We start from the raw sequence: 27,465 nt of genomic DNA, 5'->3' as shown, positions 1-27,465 counted from the left end.
AGAGAGAAAGAAGGAAGGGGGAGAAAGAGGGAGGGAGAGAGAAATAGAGCGAAAGGGAGGAAGAGAGAGAGAAAATTTTTTGTCCAAACTTTTTTTAGCCCCCACCCTCCCCCCGCTCAATGTGCCCCAGGGTTTCGTAAAAGTAAAAAATGTGCCGCGGCTCAAAATAGGTTGAAAATCACTGCACTAGATGATAGCAGAACTGTCAGAACTCTCTTTGATGTTAAGGGGACATCTGGGTTTCTGCAGTTCAAATCTGGTAACTCTGTTTTTCAACTTTGGCAACTTGAAAATATATGGACCTCATGTCCCAGAATTCTCCAATCAGCAGGGATTTAAAGTTCATATATCTTCATGTTGCCAAAGTTGGGAAACACTTCTCAAGACTAGGGTACAGTTTCAGAAACCGCTTTAGCCTGTGACTGGGTTGCACAATTTAGACAATATGCATACAGCAGTTTCAAACTAGTTTTAATTTCGATCAACCACACACTATTAGTGCAGAATAAACTTTTTTCCTTTTTTTAATGGGCAAATTGTTCAGAGTTAGAAGTGCTGATCGACACTATTTCGCAACTTTTTAATAGCCTTTGGGAATTTATGGTACTTTGTTTACAGAAATAGCACATAAAAACAGTGATACAAATATAGCTAATAATGCAACTTAGATTAACGTATTATTACCCCTTGCAAAACAGCAACATTCAAGTCAAGAGTTGACTGAATCTGTAATTTCTCAAATGCTATCCTCATATTTTGAGATATAATACAAATGGAAAAAGAATGGCCATAATAAAGTAGGAAGAGCACTTCTGGATGCTCAGATAAAGAATTTTTCATAGTTGATATCTAAGCATAAATGGGAGGCAAACAAGCCCATCTCTGGTATCCTAACACAGGATTAAACGGGGACTATTTGTTCCAGACCACAATAAATTATTCTGCAATACAAAACTATTTAAACTGTATTTTGATAATGGATCTGACATTTTTCTTTTACAAGAGCAGTTTCTGGATACCAACAGATGTATTTGGATTCCTATCTTGGTTGTTATAAGCTTCCCAAGGGCTTCTGGATAGTCAGTGACAGCACAGGATATTAAAGGACTAGAATCTCAATCTTAAATCTTTTTAATTAAAAGTATAGCTTAAATCAAAGTCAAGTCCATGCAATATCAATGAAATAATAAGCCACCTGAGGTTTATTTTAGAATTGTTATGTGTCCACCTAGATTAAGCTAGTTTAAGGAATGTAGTTATTAGAACATAAAAATTTAAAATCTGGAAAATCCTTATTCCCTCTCCAGTTTTATCAATGTTTACAACATCAAGGAAGTTCTTCAGGTTGGACTCCAGTGGCTCCAACAGTTTGTGCGGAATAATTTTAAGGAATAACATGGCAAAATGTGAGAGAATTGAGGCTGAACCCAAAAAAGAAGAGAGACATCAATATTTTTATGATCTCATTACCTGAGCAATCAACCAATCCACTAGTTTATTTGCTGGGATCACTGATTTGTACGTCTTCAAGTGATAATCTCTATCTCTATGTCAGAAAAGAAAATTTGAAGATAGTTAAAAATTATGGTTGGCCAAACGTATTTTTAAAAAGTCAATGCCACATTTTAACCTGGGAGGGAATTGATAGAAATAAAACCATTTATCTTTACATTGTCTGCAGTCTATAGTTTAAATATTTGATTACACACTGTGAACAAGAAAGGGATAGCCTGGAATGACAGGAAGAAGAGCTGCTACCAAGGAAACTGTCAGATAAAAAGAGGATTGAGACAGGCCAAAAAAGTAAAATAGTGTCTCAGAAAAGCTGCTTGTTAGTTCATGCAAAAATAATGGGAGGAGGGAAGCACATTTAGATTTGCAAGGTTCTGTTACTATTGCTATTACAATTAAAGTAATTCTGATCCACAGAATATTGATTTCTGAATTTGATCTACCCTGAAGGGCTGATAAAGCCTTTTCAAATCTAGTCTCGTCTATGTAATTCTCAGAATCCCATTCTGATCAGGCTGACTGGCAATTCTTAATGTGACAAGCATATTACATCTGGAAGCTACTAAGTTATAAAATGCAGTATATAATAATGCTATCTTATCAATACATTTAATTACGGCAGTTCTTTTGAATTAGCCAGAGGGAGTCAAATTAGACCTTAAGCTCTTTTAAGAATGTATCTCTCAAACCTTATCATAATTTCCATCAGTATTATACATGTTATCTCTTATACATAGTGATCATCTGAAAGCTGAAATATAGAATAACCTAATGATGTTTCAGTATATCAAAAAAGCAGATTGTGTTAAAATTTACAATGATATTTCAGTTATAAAACATATGATTCCAGTTCACTTGGTCGTTGACGTAATTATATACTGTATACAGTGGTACCTCATGATACGAACTCCTCGTGATACGAACCCGGGGTTCGGAAAATTTTTGCCTCTTCTTACGAACTTTTTTCGGCTTACGAACCCATCGCAGATCGCAAAATGGCACTCCACTGGGCGCTGCCGCCCGGCTGTCACCTTTTAAAACAACCGCGGGGCTTCTTGGCGTTCTCTCGAACCCGAACCCGAACCCAAACTTTTCGGGTTCGGGAGGCCGCCGAGAAGCACCGCCGCCTGGCTGTCACCTTCTGAAACAGCCGGGGGGCTTCTCAGCGCTCTCCCGAATGCCGAACCCGGAAGTTCAGGTTCGGGTTCCGGAGGCCACCAAGAAGCACCCAGCTGTTTCAGAAGTTTACAGCCGGGCACCACCGCTCAGCAGAGCGTCGTTTTTGCGATCAGCGGCGTCGTTTTCGGCCGATCTGGAGGCTAGAAAGGAGGTGGGGAATCCCAATAGGGAATTCCATGGGCGGAGCTTTGACATCACGAAGACGTCCGACCGGGGATTTTTTTTTTTTTGCACGGATTAATTACTTTTACATTGTTTACTATGGGAAACAATGTTTCATCTTACGAACGTTTCACCTTACGAACCTACTTCCGGAACCAATGTTCGTAAGACGAGGTATTACTGTATTTGTTTTTCTACATAGGAGAATCTTAGACTATATATTTAAGAATAACTATTAGAATGCCCTTCAAGAAACACAGCTAGGGATAAGTTATCTTTAGAAAATTATACTATAAGAAAATTATACTATAAGAGACAATGCAGTGGAACAGGACGTTACACAGACTCTACTAACTGAAAACATAGTTAAGAAGGAATACAAGTTATCCCAAACAGACAGTAATTTATTCCTGGTTCAATAACAAAAGGAGGAAAACTCCAAATGAAGTGAGACTTACTTTATCACTGGTGTGTACAGACTGTGCAGTCGACAGTAGAGCCTTACACCCTACAAAGAAAAACAAATGACAAGGTTACAGTCTAAAATGCAGGTTAAAATATTATGTAAAACAAGTGCAGAAGAAGAGCAGTAAGACTGAGTTATCCACTGCCTTACTAAGTGATTTATATTATAATAGCTCACCCTCTGAGTTAAAATAAAATTTTAAAAAATAATTAATTTTTTTTTACATATTTGACAATTTCCCCAAAATTTCTTGGAACTAGAGTACAGTGATACCTCGTCTTACAAACGCCTCGTCATATAAACTTTTAGAAATACAAACCCGGGGTTTAAGATTTTTTTGCTTCTTCTTACAAACTATTTTCACCTTACAAACCCACCGCCGCTGCTGGGATGCCCTGCCTCCAGACTTTTGTTGCCAGCGAAGCACCCATTTTGGCGCTGTTGGGATTCCCCTGAGGCTCCCCTCCATGGGAAACCCCACCTCCGGACTTCTGTGTTTTTGCAATGCTGCAGGGGAATCCCAGCAGGGGAATCCCAGCAGGGGAATCCCAGCAGTGCAAAGACGGATGCTTTGCTGCCAACGGAAGTCCGGAGGTGGGGTTTCCCAGCGAGGGGAGCCTCAGTGAAATCGCAGCATCGCAAAAACACAGAGGTCCGGAGGTGGGGTTTCGAGGACTTCAATGTTTTTGCGATGCTGCGATTTCACTGATGCTCCCTTTGCTGGGAAACCCCACCTCCGGACCTCCGTTGCCAGCGAAGCGCTCGTTTTTGCAATGCTGGGATTCCCCTGCAGCATCCCAGAAACACAGAAGTCCGGAGGTGGGGTTTCCCATGGAGGGGAGCCTCAGGGGTATACCAGCAGCACAAAAACGGGTGCTTCGGCTGGCAAAAGGGGTGAATTTTGGGCTTGCACGCATTAATCGCTTTTCCATTGATTCCTATGGGAAACATTGTTTTGTCTTACAAACTTTTCACCTTAAGAACCTCGTCCCAGAACCAATTACGCTTGTAAGACAAGGTATCACTGTATTTTAAATCATTTATTTTATTCTCACAATTGACACTGAGTTAATTATTTCTAATCTTCCACTTGAATAGACAATGAAAATTATTTGGCTGTAAAACATGCTATTTCATTGTCAATTATAATAATAGTAGTAATCACACACAAAAAAACCAAAATCCTGCAGATAGAAGTAGAATGACTATGGCGAAAGAAAGCAAAGATAGTACTACTAATAACAGGCATTTTGTGTGCAATTTCAAAATATCTGGAACATCACTTGATAAAACCAGCATCAGTCAATTGCAAAACAACTTTAATACCATCAAACAACATCTGCATATTACAGGTCATGTGGAAGGATATAATAGGTGGATAAAAATGCTAAATCCAGTTGAAACATCTGGCTGACTGTACAATCAACCATAATATCTTATATATCCCATATTTCTACAGAAAATGCAGCTTGAAAGTGTTGTGATGGGAATCTGGAAAATGATTCTTTACAATAAAACAGACGAAGAAAATGTTATCAACAATGTAAAATAAGTTCTAAATAAGTGCAATACATTATTAAGCTAACACATACGTTTCCCATAGTTTTAGCAGCAAAATCATAAATACCTTAGACATAATGTCTTCTAATTCACTCCGTGGCTTATATGTCCCATCATCATAACGAAATCTGTACATCACCTGTTCATTTTTGAAGTGGTGCTTATCTGCAACTGAACCATCAACAGTAATAAACAACTTTTGTTTTCCAACATAGATCATTGCATCTATACCCATATAGCTGTTCACATCCTTGGGGAATGGTACGATGTATATTTGCAATATTTATCTTTAGCCAAGATAAAAGTTATATTATTAGTAATTTGTATTGAAAATAATAATAAAATTGCTCTCCGTTCATGTATTTAACAATTTAAATTTCTCTCACACATTCTTCTTCTTGAGCCATATCCGTCATCGGACATTGGCAATCATGTTGGCGATCCTATTTTTATCAACAGCTGCATGAAAAAGTGCTACTGACTTTTCTCCAAATCCATCCCTGAGATTTCTCTCATATTACATGTTACAATTTGTTGTGGTTAGCTCTGGCCCAGCTCCTGCCCCAAGGACTGTGGATGTGGGGGAGACATCCACATGCTGCAGGCCTGTTTTGCCCCCCCAAAACAGGCCTGGTGGAATCTGATGATGAAGGCTCCTCTGACCAAGAAGACATGAGTGACAGGGAGGAGGAGAGTGGGGCAGACAGCTCAGAAGGAGATCAATTATTTAGCTCCTCCTTGGATTCGGAACAAGAGTTAATGATACAGCCACGCATGCAGAGAGCGATGCATAGGAAGCAACAACTGAGAGAGTATTATCAAAGAAAATGAGGCCACCTGTGGTTGGGTGGGGCTGTGGTAGTGTGGAGGATTATCTGATCCTTGTGTTTCCTGCCTGTCTTGCTGACTTCCACCTTTGTGTGTTGCTTTTTCCCCGCTTTGAAACTAAACCAGAGCAAAAGGTGTTTCACTTTGTGAAAGAAGAAGGACTGTGAATTGCCTCACAGCTGCAACCTAAGTATCACAGAACTGATAAGGGACTTGTACAAATTACCAGGTTGTTTGGAGACTAGTGCTCTTTGCTATACAAAAAGAGTGCTTCGTTTATTTGCATTTTCATTATAAAGAACATTGTTTTGAATTTTCAAACATGTGTGTGTCTGAAATTTGTACCTATGAATTTTCGGGAGGATTCTACCAGAGAGCTCGACAGAACACAATTTACACTGTAAACAATACAAACGTCCATCTGGAGACCACAGTCAATGTTTTCTAAATGTAGAAAGTAAAGAGGCTGGCGCTCATGAAAATATGTGGAAATCATTACTTAGGCAAAAAGGACTGGAATATTTTTAAAATCCAGATCAAGATAACCTAAGTTACAATGACAGATGCCTCCCTAATTCACTGAAGTATAAGGAGGAGGAGGAGAAACAGCATTGCCAGACCGGCAAGATTCTGTTTGGCGCTAATCTCAATAAAAGCAGTTTTATCCTTTATGAGGAGTTGATTTCCTATTCTGATCTACTTAGTGGGCTTGACACTAGATTGCCCTGGGGGATCAGACAGTGTACTTTTGCATTAAGGTAAAGCCATTACTGGATATAATCCAATAACTAATAGCAATAGGATCACAGCTTAATGGTAAAGCATACGGTTTATGTGTGAAAGGAGTCAGATCCAAGCTGCAATTTTCACTTAGAAAATAATCAGAGACATAAAGTATGAGGAAGACTTTGCCGTGGAAATCTATAACAGAGGGCAAGCAGGGGCAAATGACAATATCCATATTAGTTTAGTTTAGTTTATTTAGATTTGTATGCCGCCCCTCTCCGAAGACTCGGGGCGGCTAACAACAATGAAGAAAACAATGTAACAAATCTAATATTAAAAAGTAATCTAAAAAACCCCAATTTAAGAGACCAATCATACCAACAAGCATACCATGTCTAAATTCTATAAGCATAGGGGGAAGGGAGAAAAAAATTTTCAATTCCCCCATGCCTGACGACAGAGGTGGGTTTTAAGGAGCTTGCGAAAGGCAAGCAACTCTGATATCTGGGGGGAGCTGGTTCCAGAGGGTCGGGGCCGCCACAGAGAAGGCTCTTCTCCTGGGTCCCGCCAAATGACATTGTTTAGTCGACGGGACCCGGAGAAGGCCAACTCTGTGGGACCTAACTGGTCGCTGGGATTCGTGCGGCAGAAGGCAGTCCCGGAGATATTCTGGTCTGATAATGTAATCATGCAAATGTTATAAGCTATGCTCATGGTTTAACAGCAGTTGTATATACAGTGTTCCCTTGACCTTTGCGGGGGATGTATTCCGAGACCACCCGCGAAAGTCGAATTTCCACGAAGTAGAGATGCGGAAGTAAATACACCATTTTTGGCTATGGACAGTATCACGAGCCATCACTTAACCCTTTAAACCCCTAAATTACCATTTCCCATTCCCTTAACAACCATTTACTCACCATTATTACTGGTACTCACCATTGAATAAGACACTTAGTGATCCTGATATTTATAAACATAATTATTTATTAACAATAATTATTTTTTGTTATTTATTTGCAAAAATTATTAGTTTGGCGATGACGTATGACGTCATTGGGCAGGAAAAACCGTGGTATAGAAAAAAACAGCAAAGTATTTTTTAATTAATATTTTTTGAAAAACCATGGTATAGGCTATTTGCAAAGTTCGAACCCGCGAAAATCGAGGGAACACTGTATTGAGATTTTGCTTCACTGCTGTTTGCTGGATTTTTCATTGCTGGGAACCCTGGAGAGCTCCTATCAACAATACCAGCTTACACTGACAAATAATAGCTTCCTGCGATATTGCAATATTTTTCAGACTCTGTAAAAATGGCATTGAATTAGCATGAGAGGTGCCTTTCCTGGCAGAGATCATCAGTTAAATAGTTCTTCATTATTGTGACAATTATATATAACATGAAGATGTATTGTATCAAAGAAGCAACAACTTTGTTAATATTGTCATGCCAAGCGTCTGCTGTAGCAGAAGGAGATTACTCAGTAGTATATCTTTATGTAATTACATAATTACAGCTATAACAAGTCTTTTTTTTCCTATTACATAGCCTAAAAGAAAAGCTAGATTCTAATTATTTTCTGTGCTCAATATTTCATCAGAGCATGCTTGAAAATTGAGTGCACTGAACACTCAAGGACTGGTGTTGTCTGTTCCAGGACAAAACAAATGGATCTTCTCAGGATTTGAATTTATGAAAGTATATTCTACTGTTGTCTACTAACACTGTTAGAAAATAAACATTTCCGGTGTACTCATGCAAAAAGATTATCAAAAATGTCAGTCAAATTTAATAGAAGAACTTCCCCATGTAGAAAATTTGTTTCGGAGAGTTTGCATAGCAATTAAGACAATTCAAATTCCTTAGGAAGAAAATGCCTCATTACTTTGAAGTTAATTTTCCAGCTTTTAACACCGGAAGGATTCAGCAGGAAACCTTATTGCTTAAATAAGAAACTGATACTGTTATTAGAAAACAGCAGGGGGGAAAACAAGTTCTGGGTCTCATTGTTGAAGGAGAATATCCTGCCCATCCAGAAAACCGCTGGAGAGTTATTTCTCATGCTAGAAACAGATTTTGATTATGCTACCCATGGGCATTCTGAGAGGGAAAACAAATTATGGCTCTGTGAACAAATGCATCTGTTCAACATACTCATTTGCTCAATGACACATTTTGATATGTATGTAAACATCTGCTTCTTAGATCTAAAAATGTGCAACCCACAAGATGTGAGCAATTTATTACAATGGTTCATCAAAACAAGAAACAAAGGGGGAAATCTGGTAGGGTAATGTATGAAGAGATCAATGAGACTGATTTTTTTTAAAAATTAATTTTGAGATCCCCATGTCAAAATCTGAGAGTAATCACAAAAAAGTCTTCGATTGATACACATAAGCTTTGGGCAAGCTTCCCTGAAGCTTGAGTGCATTACACACTCAAGAACTGGTGCTGTCTGTTCCAGGACTAAACGAATGGATCTTCTCAAGATTTGAATTTATATTCTACTGCTGTCTACTAGTGCTGTTCCAGAGTTGCGAAAAACAGCACAACAGGCAAACTGGAAGTCCATTTTTCTGAACTTCCAGATTGTCCATTTGGCCATTGTTTCACTGTCCCAGGCTTTAGTGAGGCCTGTGAACATGTGCGGGGACTAGGAAAATTGTACGCACACGGCAGCGGTGTGTGTGTGTGTGTGTATGCTCATGCATGAGGGGGCAAGGAATGGGTATGCCCACGTGCCCACCTGCTAGAACACATACACACCCTTTTGGCACGCAACCCAAAAAAGTTCACCATCACTGCTATAGTCAGCGGTGGGCCATGAGCCGGAACGCTAAATTGCGCTTGCCGCCGTGGCTCCTAAGTGCTGCGGGGCCAGCGTGATTTTATTAAGTTGGAGCCAGTCTCAGAGAACTGAAGTTTATTTTGAAGTTGGATAACAGAACAAGGTAAAATGACAGGTTATTTATACCCGGCCAAAACTTAGGACAACCAATAGTTTCACAGTTTCACTCCCGCCAAAACTCAGCAAACTTTCCTGGAAATAGGGAGCAGCCAATGAGATGGCGGCAAACTATCTCTATTGTGGTTCAGCCTGAGGCTGCTCAGGGACCGGCTGTGTCTCTGCTGGCTTCATGCCCGGAGGAGGATGACAGCAAAGAGGAGGGGGCTGAACAGTCGGACGGGGGAGAGGAAAATCAGGAATGGGATGAAGGAGAACAGCATGAGAGCCCCAGGGGGGGGCTCTCCCCAGCCACTAGTTTGGAGTCATTAGGTGATGAAGCTCAAGCCGTCATTGACATGCGACAGAGATGGTCAGATCAAAGAAAGGAGCAATTAAAGTAGTATTATCAGCACTGAATTAGGAACAGCTGTGTTTGGGTGTGGTCCTCCTTCGCAGGGTTTAAAAGGCAGGCAAGCCCTTGAAGCCATGTGGAGTGTTATCAGTTTGGAGTTGCGTTATCCTGTCTTGTTTCTCAGCGTCTCTGTTCCTGGCTTGTGGCCCAGCAGCTTTCGAAGACCCGTGGGAGGTGTAGGTCTCCTATCTACAGCCTCGGCTTGGCAGCAAGAATTCTGTATTGCTGCATGGACTTTTGCCTTCGTGGATATATCTGAATATACAGCATTTTCCTGTTTGTAAGGACATTTTCTGTTACCTGTGTTTTTCTTGAATTTTATAAAACTGCCTTTGCCTTTTACCAGTGTGTCTGGCTTCTCTTTTTGGGTTGGTATTGGCTTCTGGAGTGACCCAGGCAGAACAATCTCTGGGCAAATAAATTACAGATATTGCTTCTGTATCTGTGGAGGTAGCAAAATCCCGCATGGAGCCACAGGTGCGCCCGTGTTTCAGCAGGCGTGGAAGCAAAAAAAAAGTCATCAAAACACGGGTGCACCTGCGGCTCCATGCGTGATTTTGCTACCTCCAAAGGTGCAGAAGCAAAATCGCGCTGGCCCCGCAAGCACTTACAAGCTATAGCGGCAAGCGCAATTTAGCATTCCAGCTCTGGCTATAGTATATAAAAAGCAATCTATAAAAATGTTAAAATAAGCTCCCCCAATTAGGGAATCTCCCAAAGTTATGATTGAAAGATTACCTTTAGTACACATTTGACTTATTTTATGCTTCTTTTAATTTAAATTTAGCATCATTACATCGGATGGAATTGTAGGCTAAAATGCAAAATACTCACCATGATGGATGATGCCATTCTCCAGTAGAGCTTGTCCCAGATTGACCCCTTCTTCTGGTTTGCTTATCTCCCCAATTTCTTTCAACCAGGAAACCAACTCACTGGAAAGAAAAAGAGAAGCTGTTTAACGAACGAAACTAGTTTCCTATTTCCTTTGGGGGGGGGGAAATACATGTGCAAGATGTAAAATGACCTCAGGCATTTTTCTCTCTACCAGGTAAAGCAAAGCACGTTCACATGGAAGCCACATGGCGGTTAGGATGCTGAGGTTCTAATTCCTTCCCCCTTTACAAAATGTCCAGAGAGACTCTTAGCCAATCTTTTTCTGTTCACCTGGTCTACTTCAAAGAGCCTTCCTTATGTGTTTGAACAGGCCGATAAGGCAGCATCCTATGAGCCTTTCCTGAGTTTGTGCATGTGTGAATAGTGACATCTGTGTATGAGCTCCTAGCTTTCTCTCCTACCCAAACTTAAAATAAAACTCTGCAAATTTTACACAAAATGCATCTATTTAAACCATCTGCCAAATTGAATTTGTTAACTTTTTATTTAAAATGTATGAACGTATTATGGTTATAGATTTACACAATAGGTTGTGTAAATCTATAACCATAATACGTTGTGTATAAAGAAAGGCATATCTGTCAGTCACTCATAACCTTGACTCTAAAGTTGTCTTTGTAATAAAGTACTGACATTTCTACACTCACCTTAAAGGTCATCAAGAAGACTACTAATTAATCTGTGATTATCACTTGGCTTTTGAATATCATGCCAGAGGCTGCAGTATCAATTTATATTATTACTGACTCATTTGCATGTTCTGCCTTCTTTAAAATTACCACTTGGGTTGAATTACTAAATCTCGACTGCAAAAATATCACTGGTAGTTCCTTGGTTAGGACAAAACCCCATCAAGCAAATAATGTATATAAATATCCACACTTACTCACACTGAGGATGCTATCTAGCTGGGTAATGAAAGGTCTACAAATGAACAACTAAACTCAGAATGGCCCAAGACTCCATAGTTCAACCCTGAACTACATATATTCTCTTCTGCTGGAATACAGAAATTCATGTAATTTATTCAATGACATGAATAAATAAAGTTAAATAAAAAAATATTGTCAAATTACAATGAAGAATATTGTCAGGTCAGCAACCTAACTTATCTTTTATTTATTTTCTTTGTTCCAGAATTTCACTATGAATAAGAAGAACGGAAGAAGCTTCTTGAGTGAGAAGCAAACACTTCAAGTAAAAACAAAGAAAGTCCAGTTGGTGCAAAAATTTTGGCAAAGAGATAGACTTAGAAACATGGGAAAAGATTTGGGTATATAATTGGAAAATTAAAAAATCAATTTCCTTTAAAGAAAATCAAATTAAGATGTTTTATAGATGGCACCTTCCACCATATAGAATCTCCAAAATGTTTCCAACTGTCTCACCTGTATGTTGGAAATGCAAAAAAGAAATTGGCACATATTACCATGCATGGTGGACATGTTCTGAGGCTAAAAAATATTGGAACAAAGTAGAGCAATGGATAAATGAAATAACAAAGGAGAAGATTAAAAAATCTCCTGAGTTTTTCCTATTGGGTATTTCAAACATTAAGTATAAAAAAGAAATTTATTACTTAATAATACATATATTGGTTGCGGCAAGAATTACATTTGCACAGAAATGGAAAGAAAAGGAAATACCGTGTTTCCCCGATAGTAAGACCCCCCCGATTGTAAGACATATGGGGGGTTTCAGGGGGGCCGGCTAATATAAGCCATACCCCAAAAGTAAGACATATGTCTTACTTTCGGGGAAACACGGTACTAAAAGCGAGGGAGGCGTCCGCTACTCCCGCCGCCGCCTTTGCTCTCCCCACCGCGCCTGGGGCTGCTGGGCTGCCTGCCTGCCTGCTGCCGTAGCCGGGCTGGGTGCGGGGCATCCTCGGTGTTGGGCAGCAGCGGGAGGAGCCACAGCCTCCGGAGCCGGCCAGCCGGGCGCCCCCAGGACGCGCATCGCAGACCGGCCCCGCCGCGGCGCAAGAGGGATGGAGGCCGGGCCCGACGGGCAGCTGCGCCTGCCGCGCAACGCCGCCTAACGCCGCCCGCCCGGAGGAGAAGAGGCCTCGCCCGGGCCGAAGCCGCCTTTGCTCTCCCCGCCGCGCCTGGGGCTGCCTGCCTGCCTGCTGCCATAGCCGGGCTGGGCGCGGGGCATCCTCGGTGTTGGGCAGCAGGCAGGCAGGCAGCCCCAGGCGCGGCGGGGAGAGCAAAGGCAGCTTCGGCCCGGGCGAGGCCTCTTCTCCTCCGGGCAGCCGCGCCTGCCGCGCAACGCCGCCTAACGCCGCCCGCCCGGAGGAGAAGAGGCCTCGCCCGGGCCGAAGCCGCCTTTGCTCTCCCCGCCGCGCCTGGGGCTGCCTGCCTGCCTGCTGCCCAACGCCGAGGATGCCCCGCGCCCATCCCGGCTACGGCAGCAGGCAGGCAGGCAGCCCCAGGCGCGGCGGGGAGAGCAAAGGCGGCTTCGGCCCGGGCGAGGCCTCTTCTTCTCCGGGCGGGCGGCGTTAGGCGGCGTTGCGCAGCAGGCGCAGCTGCCCGTCGGGCCCGGCCTCCATCCCTCCTGCGCCGCGGCGGGGCCGATCTGCGATGCGCGTCCTGGGGGTGCCCGGCTGGCCGGCTCCGGAGGCTGCGGCTCCTCCCGCTGCTGCCCAACGCCGAGGATGCCCCGCGCCCAGCCCGGCTATGGCAGCAGGCAGGCAGGCAGCCCCAGGCGCGGCGGGGAGAGCAAAGGCGGTTTCGGCCCGGGCGAGGCCTCTTCTCCTCCGGGCGGGCGGCGTTAGGCGGCGTTGCGCGGCAGGCGCGGCTGCCCGGAGGAGAAGAGGCCTCGCCCGGGCCGAAGCCGCCTTTGCTCTCCCCGCCGCGCCTGGGGCTGCCTGTTCTCCCCGCCGCGCCGGGCCGAAGCCGCCTTTGGTCTCCCCGCCGCGCCTGGGGCTGCCTGCCTGCCTGCTGCCGTAGCCGGGCTGGGCGCGGGGCATCCTCGGCGTTGGGCAGCAGGCAGGCAGGCAGCCCCAGGCGCGGCGGGGAGAGCAAAGGCGGCTTCGGCCCGGGCGAGGCCTCTTCTCCTCCGGGCAGCCGCGCCTGCCACGCAACGCGGCCTAACGCCGCCCGCCCGGAGGAGAAGAGGCCTCGCCCGGGCCGAAGCCCGAAGACGAGCCGGCCCCGGTGCCCGGGACAATATAACACATACCCCCAAAGTAAGACACAGTGGGGCTTTTGGGGGTAAAAAGATAGTAAGACACTGCCTTACTATCGGGGAAACACGGTACCAAAGGATGCAGAAGTATTTTTAAAAATTATGGAATGTGCAGAACTAGACATGATGACAAAACGTTTGAATAACCAAGTTGAAACAGAATTTTATAAAATATGGGATAAAGTATACGAATGGTGGAACTTTAAAAAGATTATTAAAAATTAAATAAATAAGAATTTAGAACTATTTGAAATTTTATAAGATAGAGTGAAACAGTTTAAAAATAAACTGGAACAAACTTCCAGCAGACGTGGTAGATAAATCCACAGTAACTGAATTTAAACATGCCTGGGATAAACATATATCCATCCTAAGATAAAATACAGAAAATAGTATAAGGGCAGACTAGATGGACCAGGAGGTCTTTTTCTGCCGTCAGACTTCTATGTTTCTATGTTTCTATAACATAAACATAGAAATTTTTTTTGGGGGGGGGGGGTTCTTTTTGTTCATAGTATGATAAAGTTAGATGTGTTATTTACTATATTCTATTTTTTGAATAAGTATTTTATAGATAAAGAAATTTAATTAACATAAGAATATAGAGTTAAATTTAACAAATATGTAATGTATACGTGTGATATTTCTGTATTGATCTGACCACAGTTAGGTTTTTGTTTTTTGTATTAGTTAGACTTCTACGACAAGCGGAGCAATGGTAGCTCCTTGAGTGTTTAATGTTGTTTGTTTCTGTTTGTCTTTTTTAAAAAACTAATAAAAATATATTAAAAAAAAAAGAAAAAGTACCTTTGGGACAACCATGACCTCAATGACTGAGAATCTTCCTAGACATCTAGTAGAGACTGGTATTTTTTATTGGTCATCCATAAACATCAGAAAACTACATTTTACCAATTTGTAAGCTCTGATCAATTTTTTTCCATTCCAGTGCCTTTCAGATATTCCAGTTGTCTTTCTACAACTACTATTAAATCTCATCCTGTTTAGACAGTAATTTCAACATGCAGAAATTATTTTCAGCCACACTAACTACTGAGAAGTTCTGCAATGAATTTATACAACCTTTCTTTTTTATTCCCCTAAATAAATTTTGAAATGTTATTTATTTTGGGGTGGGGTGGGGTTTTTTTTTTTGAAGTACACTACCTGTGACTTGGATGAGTCAGCCATTCCTAAAACATGTTGAAATTGTAGAGTCAAATGCACTGTAACTGGAGGCATGGTTTGGATAAGCAAGTGGCATGCACAAATGGCAAGAATTACAGCTATTTTATTGTAAATCTATTTCCTCCGCAGGGGTGTGCTTTCATGCTTTGTCTGGCTTTTGCAGAGCTTTGAAATAACTTGACTTTGAACTTGGCAAACTACCAGATTCCCTCAGGAATAAGGGTAATGCCCCATTCATCAAGGGGTTTTTTTCCCCCCTTTCTTTGCCCGATCTCTTTCTTGTTCATCCATGGCTGCAAAACAGCTGCAGACTGTCTGGATCAGAGTTGTGGCTTATGCGTTACGACATAGCATTGCAGTCACTTTTTCAGGGAAGAAAGGATACCTTCTAAAAAACCAGGGCTACTGCCTCCAATGATATCTGATACATCTTCTCCCTGCAATGGCGGCATACAAATCCAATAAATGAATGAATGAATGAATGAATGAATGAATGAATGAATGAATGAATGAATGAGTAAATAAATAAATAAGTAAGTAAATAAGTAAGTAAATAAATAAATAAGTAAATAAGTAAAAAGGTAAGTAAGTAAGTAATGGGAGCTTACTCTATTATGCAATGCTACGGATTCGAACCATCGAACTGTCAACCTTTCTCATTGACAAGCTCAGCGTCTTAGCCACTGAGCCATCACATCCCCTCCATGGACAAGTAAGGCCTTTAGAAAAAGAGCAGCTATGTTTGGAACCAATATTAAGTTCTCTATCAACAACTTTGTACACTCAGTGATCTGTCAAACATACCATAAAAAGTCCCACTTGCTATGCGTGACAAGAAGCAATGTTAGTGGTTTGAAATCAGAATCGCAAGAAAATGTGCAGGCCATATTTTGAAAGTGGCAGGGAGCGCAGTAAGATGAAAAGATATGAATTAACTGATCTGCTATGAAAAGCAAGTTGACTGCTAAAGTTAAGTTAAGAGCTCACCATTGTATTTTCTTTTTCACAGGTTTAGCAATTGTGGGCTAAACATGGAATTAGAATGCGTAAAAAATAAGCTTCAGGTCAAAATTGGGGGTGGTCTTTGGTTTAAAGAAAAGGCGGGGAAACATTAAAGTACCTATAGAGAGATTTTTTTAAATATCTAGTACTAGAAAAAAGCAGGATGTAAACAAAAAGTAACCTATAGTGGGAAATATTTAATTATATCATAAATATCATGAAAGTAATTAGTTGATCTTCCCTGCATTTATGTTTGCTCTATTAGAAGAATATGGTCTATTAGAAGATGCTGTAACTCAGTCCCATGACTGCTTCTTGAAGTGGTCAACTATGGTAGAATGTAGTGTGGAATCCCAAGATGAAGGGGCTGCTTCCCAGAGAGTAAAGAGAAAGTTTGATTAGCGCGAAGAAAGTTAAAACAGTTCCTCCCTAGCTATTCCCAGAGTGTATCTGTAGTTATGCAAATAGCAGCTTTATTTTGGAAAGATTCCATTTACAGGTGAAAAACAATAAAGGAAACTGCTCTTAAGTAATTCCACATGTCGTTCTTGGAGACTGAGGCCAATAGGGCCTCACATATTCCTGCATCACAGAATGGGATTTACCTCTGACTCTAAGATGAGTCCTATGAAATTCTGTTGGTGCGTAAAATGCAGCTGTCATGTGAAGAATGATCAGCAATGGCAGCAAACAGGTGTGGAATACACCTGCAGCGGGGTAGCGAAAATGGAGCTCTATCCCAGAACACCCAATTTGCACTGAAAGATGTTGAAATGCAGGGCATCCTGCATAAGCCACAGCCACAGTGTGGTAATAAAAATTTTGGTAGCCTTTCATTGGCAGCAAGTAATAATAATGTTGTGCTATGGTGACAGATGAGGAAAGCAGGGCATATACAGAGCAAAGTTGGGTGTTTGATCTCTCAAAATCCAACTATGAGCCGCAGTAGCACAGAATGCAGTATTGCAGCCTACTTCTTCGGAGTTTTCAGAGAGGGGCAGCATACAAATCTAATAAATCTTAAATCTTAATCTTAAATCTTCTGCTGATTACCAACTGCCAGCAGTTTGGCAGATCAAATCTCACCAGGCTCAAGGTTGACTCAGCATTCCATCCTTCCAAGGTCGGTAAAATGAGGCTCCAGGTTTTAGGGGGCAATATGCTGATTCTGTAAACCACTTAGAGAGGGCTGTAAAGCAGTATATAGGTCTAAGTACTATTGCTACTCTCACTATTACAGCTAAAACATTATTAGGAAAACCTTATCAGATGATCCATCCAATCTCCTCTTGCTAAAATCTTAAGCATGTATCAGTATTTATTCATTTATTTGTATATCCAATTTCTACCCTATATATATAACCTACATGACTCTGAAGGGTTTACAAACAATCTATGTTCAATGTCTTTTAAGTCTAACATTCACACTCTTAAAAAATTCGCATCCCAATATTGCCCTGGCTATAAATAGTGGATTTTTTCCTAGCTCCACTGATAAAAAGAGGCATCATCCTACTTTTATTTCTGCTTTTTAAATTTGACATTGTAAGATGAAACAACAGCGAGAGTACTTTTTTCCTGAGCAAAAAGAGAAAGTTCGGAGAGAAGTAATGCAAGTCAAGGTAGGTTGTCAAAACTATCCTATGATTTTAAGTGTTTGTTGTGCATTTGATTCCATCCTTTTCTAGTGAGCTTGTCTTCCACGTCGAAAAGAATCTGCTGCCATTACATAATCCAAGGGCATTGTGTAGGAATGAATGATTAATTTTAATAAATTAACTGTAATAGAGGTTAAAGACCTTTCCAATTAAGTTCCATCAAAGCGCATCTGATTTGGCTCCACAAACCATCCACAGAAAACTCACAGTCCTTTCAGTTAATTGGAATGAAAGGCCCCATTCAAACCAAAATCACTTACTTGCCAAGAAAGCACTTGGGAACAGTGCTTAATTTTCTCCTCCTGTCTTTGATAAGATTCACTTTCTTGTTCGTCATCATGTGATACAGTTTTTCTCCTTTCTCAGCAATCATAGCATAAGCATCTCGCTCCATGCCTAGCTTCAGACCTGGAAAACAAAAGCAGAATCTTCCATAAACACTTCCCAGATAATCTTGGTTAAAAAACGAAAAAGTTGGCCTAATACCAATTAGATCGCAAACATTTTTCTTTCTGCGGTGCAAATAATATTGTAAACAGAGAGACAAAAACAAGCTTCTCAGCTGTGAATAGATACTTCTTCTCCCCGAAACAGAGTAAGGGTAAATCTGAGGTTTCTTTTCTATCCTTTTTCCAATGGAAGCACTTCATTCACTTCCATCACAACTAAGGCTGTGTGTATTGACAACACATCTAAGCCAATAAAAAGATATACTGAATACACTGCATCAAGTTTCTGATTGAAATAGAGAAAATGCAGCATTATGTCCAGTGCAATTCAGAACTGCTTTCGTGATCAGATTTCTACTGAAATGATTTGTAGGGGGGGAGGGACATTCTGGCTGTTTTCCATCTTCCTCCATACTATAATATTACTCCAAAACACTTGCTGACAAATTCTGCCAAAGGTAATTTGCAAAGTCAGATTGGGATAGAAAGCAGTCCGCGTAATTCAACACGTTCTCAATTTGCAACTACATCATCGATTTCCCTAAGCTCTGGGGCAAGGAGAAGATTGCAATGCATCCCTTCCTCATCTAGTTGGAACATAAAACATTTTGTCTTCGTGCTGATAATGGCTTGGCTGTTGGAGTATCTCAACCAGATGGGATTTGCTTTTCAATAAAATATTGAATCCATGCCTAAAACCTCCTTGATTTCCTTCTTATCTATGGCAAATAGAAATACACAAACAAATGAATCTCTAATTGTCAGCCCTCCCAGGTTAATCAGACAGAGAACATAAGCAGATGAACTAATTCTTATTTATAATGTAAGGATCCATTAGAAGAATCTTGCAAAGTTGAAGGTATAAACCTCCCACTGCCACTTTTAACTTCTTGATCCATCAGGGTAGATCCTTCCTAAGTTTGTTATTCTATCCAATAAGCCATTGGGGGTTCCTGCCTCTCTTCTCTGATTGTTACATAGAAAACATCTCTTCCCTCAATTGTCTTCTGCCGCACGAATCCCAGCGACCGACTTTTATGACTTTGGGTGAAAAACAAAGGAATAGGGCTATTGGAATAGGTAATTTTCAACTTACTACCACAATTGGGATTGGACTTTTTTGTTTCTAAGTTAAAGCACCACATAACCGGACTTCATTTTAAAACTATTTTGTTTTGTTAAAAAAAAAAAATCACGGGATTGTTAAATGAATTACATGCATCCTATAATTATAAATCCAAATCCAGTCCTTTGAATAGGTTAGGGCTTTTTTTGCCAGAAACCAGCAAGAAGCATCACAAATGAGGCTCACAAGACTGCAGGATTCTACAACTGGTTGCAAATGCAAATAGGTTGGCAAGTGCCCAAAATGCTGTCATAATTTCAGTGTAGTACTGTGTCACTTTGAATTTTACCCATAGTCAATGTTTCATGGCATATGGAAGATTTTAAAAGTTTAATGATACAAGTAAATGCCAGAACCTTAACGAAATGTTTGCTGTACAAACTATTATCATTTTTCCATAGTTAGCATAAGGAATACTAATATAGATTCCTTTCTATAACATCTTACAGCAGGCTCGGGAATCCCTTGGAAATAAAAGAGCCTACAACAAGGCTTTATTTCATATTAATTTTTTAACACTCTCTCGTGGTCTTATTATATATACGTTTTATTGTTTTTAAAGGTTAATATATGTTTTATCATTCTGTTTTTACTGTATGCCATCCAGAATCACATTTCATGAGCTGGGTGACTATATAAATTTCACAAATACCGGTAAATAAATAATAAAGTTACTTATTTCCTTATAAAACAAGAACCATAAAACTTTTACATGTTGTACAAAATAAAATCAAATATGACTTTATATGTACCAAGAGTACTTGAGCACCACATTTCTGAATTTGTGTTAAGGGAGAAACTTTCTATATTGTAGATGCTTAAATTATAGAAACATAGAAGACTGACGGCAGAAAAAGACCTCATGATCCATCTAGTCTGCCCTTATACATTGCTATGCACCACCATTACCATATTTTTTTGACTATGATAATGAAAATAAGCTGTTCCTTTTTTAGATGGGGAAATTTTACAAATGTGTACAGATTTTTGTCCTTAAAATATAAAAAGTACCAGCCACAAACTTACTTTCTCTTTGTTCCCGTTCCTTGATTATGGCGTCCAGCCATTTCTGTTTGTCCTCTGCTGTCTTGGCCATACAGACGAACCATTTGTTTTTTGCCGTGTTGTGTATCTTCCATCCATTTGTTACTGTGTAACCATTACTGTGATAATCTGCTACAAAAGCACAAATGTACCAAGAAGAGAGTGAGTGCAAATTTGGAACCTAAAAGGAAAATAAATTTAATCTGGTCCACTGTCGTCTTTTTTCTATGGTAATAATAGAGACAGCCAGATAGGTGTTCTTAAAGTTTAAATCACAGTTTTTTAGATGTGCATTGGACAACAGATCCAATGAAACCTGGATCCTATCTTGCATGCCACTGAAATACTTTGTGTGGGGAATTGTGAAAATAATACTGAGAGTACTCCAAAATTAGGGTAAGAGAATGATTAATGAGACAGTATTTATTATATGAAGTGATAGAGTCAGCTTCATTTGATGGCTACTTGTACCAGAAATAGAGCAATTAATCTGAATTGCTTTTAATCTTAAGGGAGTTCAGACTGACTAAAAATCAATTATACTTTAGTGGCATATTAGACTACATTAATTTCCAAATCCTTGGCTTAATCTGGTGAGTGAATTAACACATTTTAGGGGTTAGTGCTAAAATGAACTACCAACCAACTATAATTTAGAAAAGTTAAGAGTGGTCCAGCTTTATGGGGATGGATTTTCTAGATCTTTACCAGACCTAATTGAAGGTATTAACAGAGACTTGTAACTTAAATACCACTTCAGAAATGCAGGTATTCACTCCAATTTAAAGTGACGCCTGCCAAGAAAACAACTGGATTTTTATCTGGCCAATAAAATAAGCTTGTTCATTTGTTTGCTTATTTAGTTACCGTACTTAATTTCTATGCACCCATTCCTGAAGACTCAGAGCCAGGGGTGGGCTACTGCCCAGACGGGGAGTGGGGGGATGGGACGGGATGCAGTGGGGTACCAAAAATGGAGCTCCACCCCAGAGCACCCAATTTGCGCTGAAAGATGTTGAAAGAAAATGCAGGGTGTCCTGCATAAGTCATGCAGTGTGGTAGCAAAATTTTTGGTAGCCCTTCACTGCTCGTAGCAGCTAACATTCAAAAATCATTTCATAAATTAAAGACAATACCCTCCAAAATAATACATTTGCTTATTCATTTAAACTTATTGGCCACCTAACTCCAGTAGAATAAATGTACATGCACTAGAAGCAACATTAATATGTACAGGTAATACTCATTGAACGGACCATTCATTCAGTGAGCATTCAAAGTTATGATGGTGCTAAATGTAGAATACTTACCATAGGTCCTCATATGCAGCCATCACATCACACCTGTTGTCACATGATCACTATTCATACATTTGTCAACTTGCTCACAATCGTGAGTATGTCACAGTCATCTGATTGCCATTTGCAATTTTCATTGCTGTTACCAACAATTTGATAGAGTTAATGAAAAAGCAGGCAGGTGGTCTCAAATGATGGTCACATGACCATGGGATGTTGCTGTCCCGCTGAATATTGACAGCCCCAGAGACATTCAGTAATTAAATAGTTAACTGTGTGTGTTTCATTAAGATCCTCCTATTATGATGTAATATCCTGCCACATCTAACCTCACATCCTTCTTCTTCATGCAAAGATCTCCTTTCCTATTCTAACCTCCATCATGTAAGACATATTTGTTGTTTTGTCCACCGGGACATGTTTATTTTTCTACTTTTATAATAAAAGAAATCTTGTTTTGAACAAATGACTGGGCTCTTATCCATCGCCTCCACGGTGGTTAATGTTCAAATGGACATTAATCACATACAAACCGTGACAGTTGCAACCATACGACAGCCATCATCTCAGAAATTGACTCAGAGCTGTGAATCCAGCAAGGTCCCCCAAATCACCTCTGAAAAGCTGTGTACAATTCCATGAAAAGTCAAGAAGAAGACCATCACTGCCTGGTCCTTTGGAGACAAAACTCAACTGGTCCTTACCTGTCCCATCTTCCACATTCTCAACCTCCATTACTTCCGTGTTTATTCGCCCTCTGAAAATGTAGAGGGATCCATTGATAGACTTGGTACGCTTAGATGTCTTCTTCCCAGCAACTCTGTAATTAATGAACATATAGTGAAGAAATATGTTTACTATGTATCGGGACAGTTTCAACGCAACAACTTGCCCCTTACGAACATCCTGCCACCTGAAATTGGGATGGGGATAGGAGTATATATGCCGCCCCCTGTGCTGGTAACCAGGCAACCATAAATACTGTATCATAGTCATGTTGTGGAGGTGTTTTTTTATAAAGGCAACAATACAGGCACGTAATGACAGATGGCAGAGAAACAGTTGGCAACTAAAAATACAATCAATCTTTATGACAGGATCTGAAACCATAGTAATATTTGGTTAGTTAGTTATATATCTATGTGTGCAAGTATGTATGTTTGCATTGGATTGATTTATGTGTTTGCCCATTTCTCAATGTTTCATTTTATTAGAGATGTCACATTGGCACATCTGGGAAAACCCAATTCTCCATAATCTTCCTCAAAAATAGAAAGTTGGAGACTACCAGATAATTTATAGAGAACGGGTTGTCCCAATGGTGCTTTTTCAAGAGACAACTGGACTGTCTTCCTATTTTCTTAAGATGTTTCACTTCTCAATCAAGAAGCTTTTTCAGAGAAGCAAAATTCCTTCAAGAAAACCAAAGAAAATCCAGTTGCATAGAAACATAGAAACATAGAAGTCTGACGGCAGAAAAAGACCTCATGGTCCATCTAGTCTGCCCTTATACTATTTTCTGTATTTTATCTTAGGATGGATATATGTTTATCCCAGGCATGTTTAAATTCAGTTACTGTGGATTTATCTACCACATCTGCTGGAAGTTTGTTCCAAGGATCTACTACTCTTTCAGTAAAATAATATTTTCTCATGTTGCTTTTGATCTTTCCCCCAACTAACTTCAGATTGTGTCCCCTTGTTCTTGTGTTCACTTTCCTATTAAAAACACTTCCCTCCTGGACCTTATTTAACCCTTTAATATATTTAAATGTTTCGATCATGTCCCCCCTTTTCCTTCTGTCCTCCAGACTATACAGATTGAGTTCATTAAGTCTTTCCTGATACGTTTTATGCTTAAGACCTTCCACCATTCTTGTAGCCCGTCTCTGGACCCGTTCAATTTTGTCAATATCTTTTTGTAGGTGAGGTCTCCAGAACTGAACACAGTATTCCAAATGTGGTCTCACCAGCATTCTATATAGTGGGATCATAATCTCCCTCTTCCTGCTTGTTATACTTCTAGCTATGCAGCCAAGCATCCTACTTGCTTTCCCTACCGCCTGACTGCACTGTTCACCCATTTTGAGACTGTCAGAAATCACTACCCCTAAATCCTTTTCTTTTGAAGTATTTGCCAACACTGAACTGCCAATACAATACTCAGATTGAGGATTCCTTTTCCCCAAGTGCATTATTTTACATTTGGAAACATTAAACTGCAGTTTCCATTGCTTCGACCATTTATCCAGTAAAGCTAAATCATTTACCATATTACAGACGCCTCCAGGAATATCAACCCTATTGCACACTTTAGAGTCATCGGCAAATAGGCAAACCTTCCCTACCAAACCTTCCCCTATGTCACTCACAAATATATTAAAAAGAATAGGACCCAGAACAGATCCTTGTGGCACACCGCTTGTAACCTGACTCTGCTCAGAATACTCGCCATTAACAATAACTCTCTGATGTCTACGCTTCAGCCAGCTGCAAATCCATTGAACTATCCAGGGATTAAGTCCAATCTTCACTAATTTATCTATCAGCTCTTTATGTGGAACCGTATCAAAGGCTTTGCTGAAGTCCAGGTAGGCAATATCCACGGCACCACCTTCATCCAACACCTTTGTGACATAGTCAAAGAAATCAATGAGATTAGTCTGACATGATTTGCCTTCAGTAAAGCCATGCTGATTTGGGTCCAATAAGTTATTGTTTTTTAGGTGCTGATTTATCCTCTTTTTGAGTAGAGTCTCCATCATTTTAACTACAACTGATGTCAAGCTAACTGGCCTGTAGTTACCAGCTTCTTCTCTACTGCCCTTCTTGTGAATAGGCACAACACTGGCCATTCTCCAATCCTCAGGAACTTCTCCTGTTAACAAGGATTGGTTAAACAAATCAGTCAGGGGGGTAGCAATGACAGATCTGAGTTCTTGAAAAAGCATCTTTGGGTGCTTTGCATGACCTGGATGACTGAGAATCTCCATAGACATTTGAGATCAAGGACTTTGCTTAAACAATAGAGTTTGTTGTTACTGTTTTGGAATAGTTTACAATATTTTGCAAACTTCACAGAGATCTGTCCAAGGTTCTGACAAGCTCTTTACCTTTGTCTTTTTAAACGTAAATAGATCAAATGTGACATTAAATATACATATGCCTTTCTTTCTACTACTTTGGATGGGTATTCTTGAAGATCCAAAAGCTGAGCTATGGCAGAATAGAAATCTTCATAGCTATCTGTTTGAGATGACTACTAAGAGCCGGGGTGGCACAGCAGGTAGAGTGCTGTACTGCAGGCCACTGAAGCTGACTATAGATCTGAAGGTCAGCGGTTCAAATCTTATCACCGGCTCAAGGTTGACTCAGCCTTCCATCCTTCCGAGGTGGGTAAAATGAGGACCCAAATTGTGGGGGGCAATAGGCTGGCTCTGTTAACAAGTGCTACTGCTAACATGTCGTAAGCCGCCCTGAGTCTAAGGAGAAGGGCGGCATATAAATCGAATGAACGAATGAATAAATGTGGGGGGGAAAGGTTTGAATATTATAGATTGTGTATTTCTGTTTTTGCTGTCCCACCTGATTAATAATTATCATGTGTTAATTAAAGATGATCCTCTTAGACTTAGGTCAAGGAGGGGAGTATACCATTAAAAAAATCATATTTTTATGCTGGTCTATGACCATAATAGCAATATCACTTAGACTTATACAGTGGTACCTCAAGATACGAACCCCTCATCTTACAAACAACTCGTGATACGAACCTGGGGTTCAGAAAAATTTTGCCTCTTCTTACAAACTTTTTTCGAGTTACGAACCGGCGTTCGGAGACTGCTGGGAAGCCGCGCGGCTGTTTTAAAAGGTGACAGCCGGGCGGCGGGGCTTCCCAGAAGCCTCCCGAACACCGGTTCGTAACTCGAACAAAGTTCGTAAGAACAGGCAAAATTTTTCTGAACCCCGGGTTTGGTTCGGGAGGTTGCTGGGAAGCCCCCCAGCCCGGCTGTCACCTTTTAAAACAGCCGCACCGCTTCCCAGCTGTCTCCCGAAGCCGAACGCGGAAGTTCGGCTTTGGCGTTCGGCTTCAGGAGACAGCTGGGAAGCGGCGCGGCTGTTTTAAAAAGTCGCAGCCGGCCTGGGGGGCTTCCCAGCACCCACCTGAACCCCGAACCCGGGTTCGGGGGGTGCTGGGAAGCCCCCCAGGCCGGCTGCGACCTTTTAAAACAGCAGCGCCACTTCCCATCTGTCTCCTGAAGCCGAACGACAAAGCCGAACTTCCGCGTTCGGCTTAAGGAGACAGCTGGGAAGCGGCGCGGCTCTTCTAAAAGGTCGTAGCCGGCCTGGGGGGGCTTCCCAGCACCCCCGAACCCGGGTTTGGGGTTCGGGGGGTGCTGGGAAGCCCCCCAGCCCGGCTGCGACCTTTTAAAACAACCGCGCCGCTTCCCAGCTGTCTCCTGAAGCCGAACGGCAAAGCCGAACTTCCGCGTTCGGCTTCAGGAGACAGCTGGGAAGTGGTGCGGCTCTTTTAAAAGGTCGCAGCCAGCCTGGGGGGCTTCCCAGCACCCCCCAACCCCGAACCCGGAAGTTCGGGGTTCGGGAGGTTGCTGGGAAGCCCCCCAGCCCGGCTGTGAAATGCCTCTCGTAGCAGCTGCTAGAGCCGCCGGCATTTCACCTTCCCTCCCAGGCAAAAAGAAGCCGGGGAGAGGGGAACGCCTTCCGCCTGGGAAGTCCGGTCCCATCATCCCAGAATGCCGGCCTTTTTGCCTGGGAGGGAAAGTGAAATGCCGGCGGCTCTAGCAGCTGCTACGAGCGGCATTTCACTTTCCCTCCCAGGCAAAAAGATGCCGGCATTCTGAGATGATGGGGCCGGACTTCCCAGGCGGAAGGCGTTCCCCTCTCCCCGGCATCTTTTTGCCTGGGAGGGAAGGTGAAATGCCGCTCGTAGCAGCTGCTATGAGCGGCGTTTCACTTTCCCTCCCAGGCAAAAAGATGCCGGCATTCTGGGATGATGGGGCCGGACTTCCCAGGCGGAAGGCGTTCCCCTCTCCCCGGCATCTTTTTGCCTGGGAGGGAAGGTGAAATGCCGCTCGTAGCAGCTGCTACGAGCGGCGTTTCACTTTCCCTCCCAGGCAAAAAGATGCCGGCATTCTGGGATGATGGGGCCGGACTTCCCAGGCGGAAGGCGTTCCCCTCTCCCCGGCATCTTTTTGCCTGGGAGGGAAGGTGAAATGCCGCTCGTGGCAGCTGCTACGAGCGGCGTTTCACTTTCCCTCCCAGGCAAAAAGATGCCGGCATTCTGGGATGATGGGGCCGGACTTCCCAGGCGGAAGGCGTTCCCCTCTCCCCGGCATCTTTTTGCAAGGGAGGGAAAGTGAAATGCCGCTCGTAGCAGCTACTAGAGCCGCCGGCATTTCACCTTCCCTCCCAGGCAAAAAGAAGCCGCGTTGCTGCTCCAGTCGCCCGGTCCTCTCCTGCCTCCCGGGCCGATGTTCCCCACTGCGTCGGGGGCCGCCAGCCCCGAATCGGACACACCCTCACCGCTACCGCTGCCGCCGCGCCCACTGCCCACCCCATCCTCGCTGGAGGTCTAGCCGGAGCCGGAGCCAGGTCCGCTCGGCCGCGCCTCCTCGCCCGCTGCCCAGCCGCCCAGGATGCTGACCTGCTACCTCGCGGCGCGCCCGCCGCCGGCCTGATCCTGCGCCTCCTGCTTCCCCGCCCCCCAGCCAAAAATACAAAGGCGGTCTGCCGCTCCCGCGGAGCAATGGGAAGCTGAAGCCGCCGGCGGTTTCAGCCTCCCTTTGCTCCACGC

General features: G+C 42.2%; 1 protein-coding gene across 2 annotated transcripts in view; it reads right to left on the bottom strand.

Annotated features, from left to right (window-relative positions):
* The window catches only part of PREX1 (phosphatidylinositol-3,4,5-trisphosphate dependent Rac exchange factor 1), a 287,903-nt gene that overhangs the window by 86,230 nt on the left and 174,208 nt on the right, over positions 1–27,465 (bottom strand). For both annotated transcript variants that reach the window (XM_070744658.1, XM_070744659.1), the window contains exons 8-14: positions 22,355–22,470; positions 20,335–20,484; positions 17,994–18,141; positions 10,634–10,734; positions 4,947–5,050; positions 3,312–3,361; positions 1,471–1,546 (exon numbers count right to left, since the gene is read on the bottom strand). In XM_070744658.1, coding sequence (XP_070600759.1) covers positions 1,471–1,546; positions 3,312–3,361; positions 4,947–5,050; positions 10,634–10,734; positions 17,994–18,141; positions 20,335–20,484; positions 22,355–22,470 — 745 coding nt within the window. The remainder of the gene's footprint in view (positions 1–1,470; positions 1,547–3,311; positions 3,362–4,946; positions 5,051–10,633; positions 10,735–17,993; positions 18,142–20,334; positions 20,485–22,354; positions 22,471–27,465) is intronic.

The sequence above is a fragment of the Erythrolamprus reginae genome, chromosome 3 (genome assembly GCF_031021105.1).
Source record: "Erythrolamprus reginae isolate rEryReg1 chromosome 3, rEryReg1.hap1, whole genome shotgun sequence".
NCBI lineage: Eukaryota > Metazoa > Chordata > Lepidosauria > Squamata > Dipsadidae > Erythrolamprus > Erythrolamprus reginae.
The sequence above is the reverse complement of the archived record's forward strand: the minus strand, read 5'-3'. Positions and strand labels throughout refer to the sequence as shown.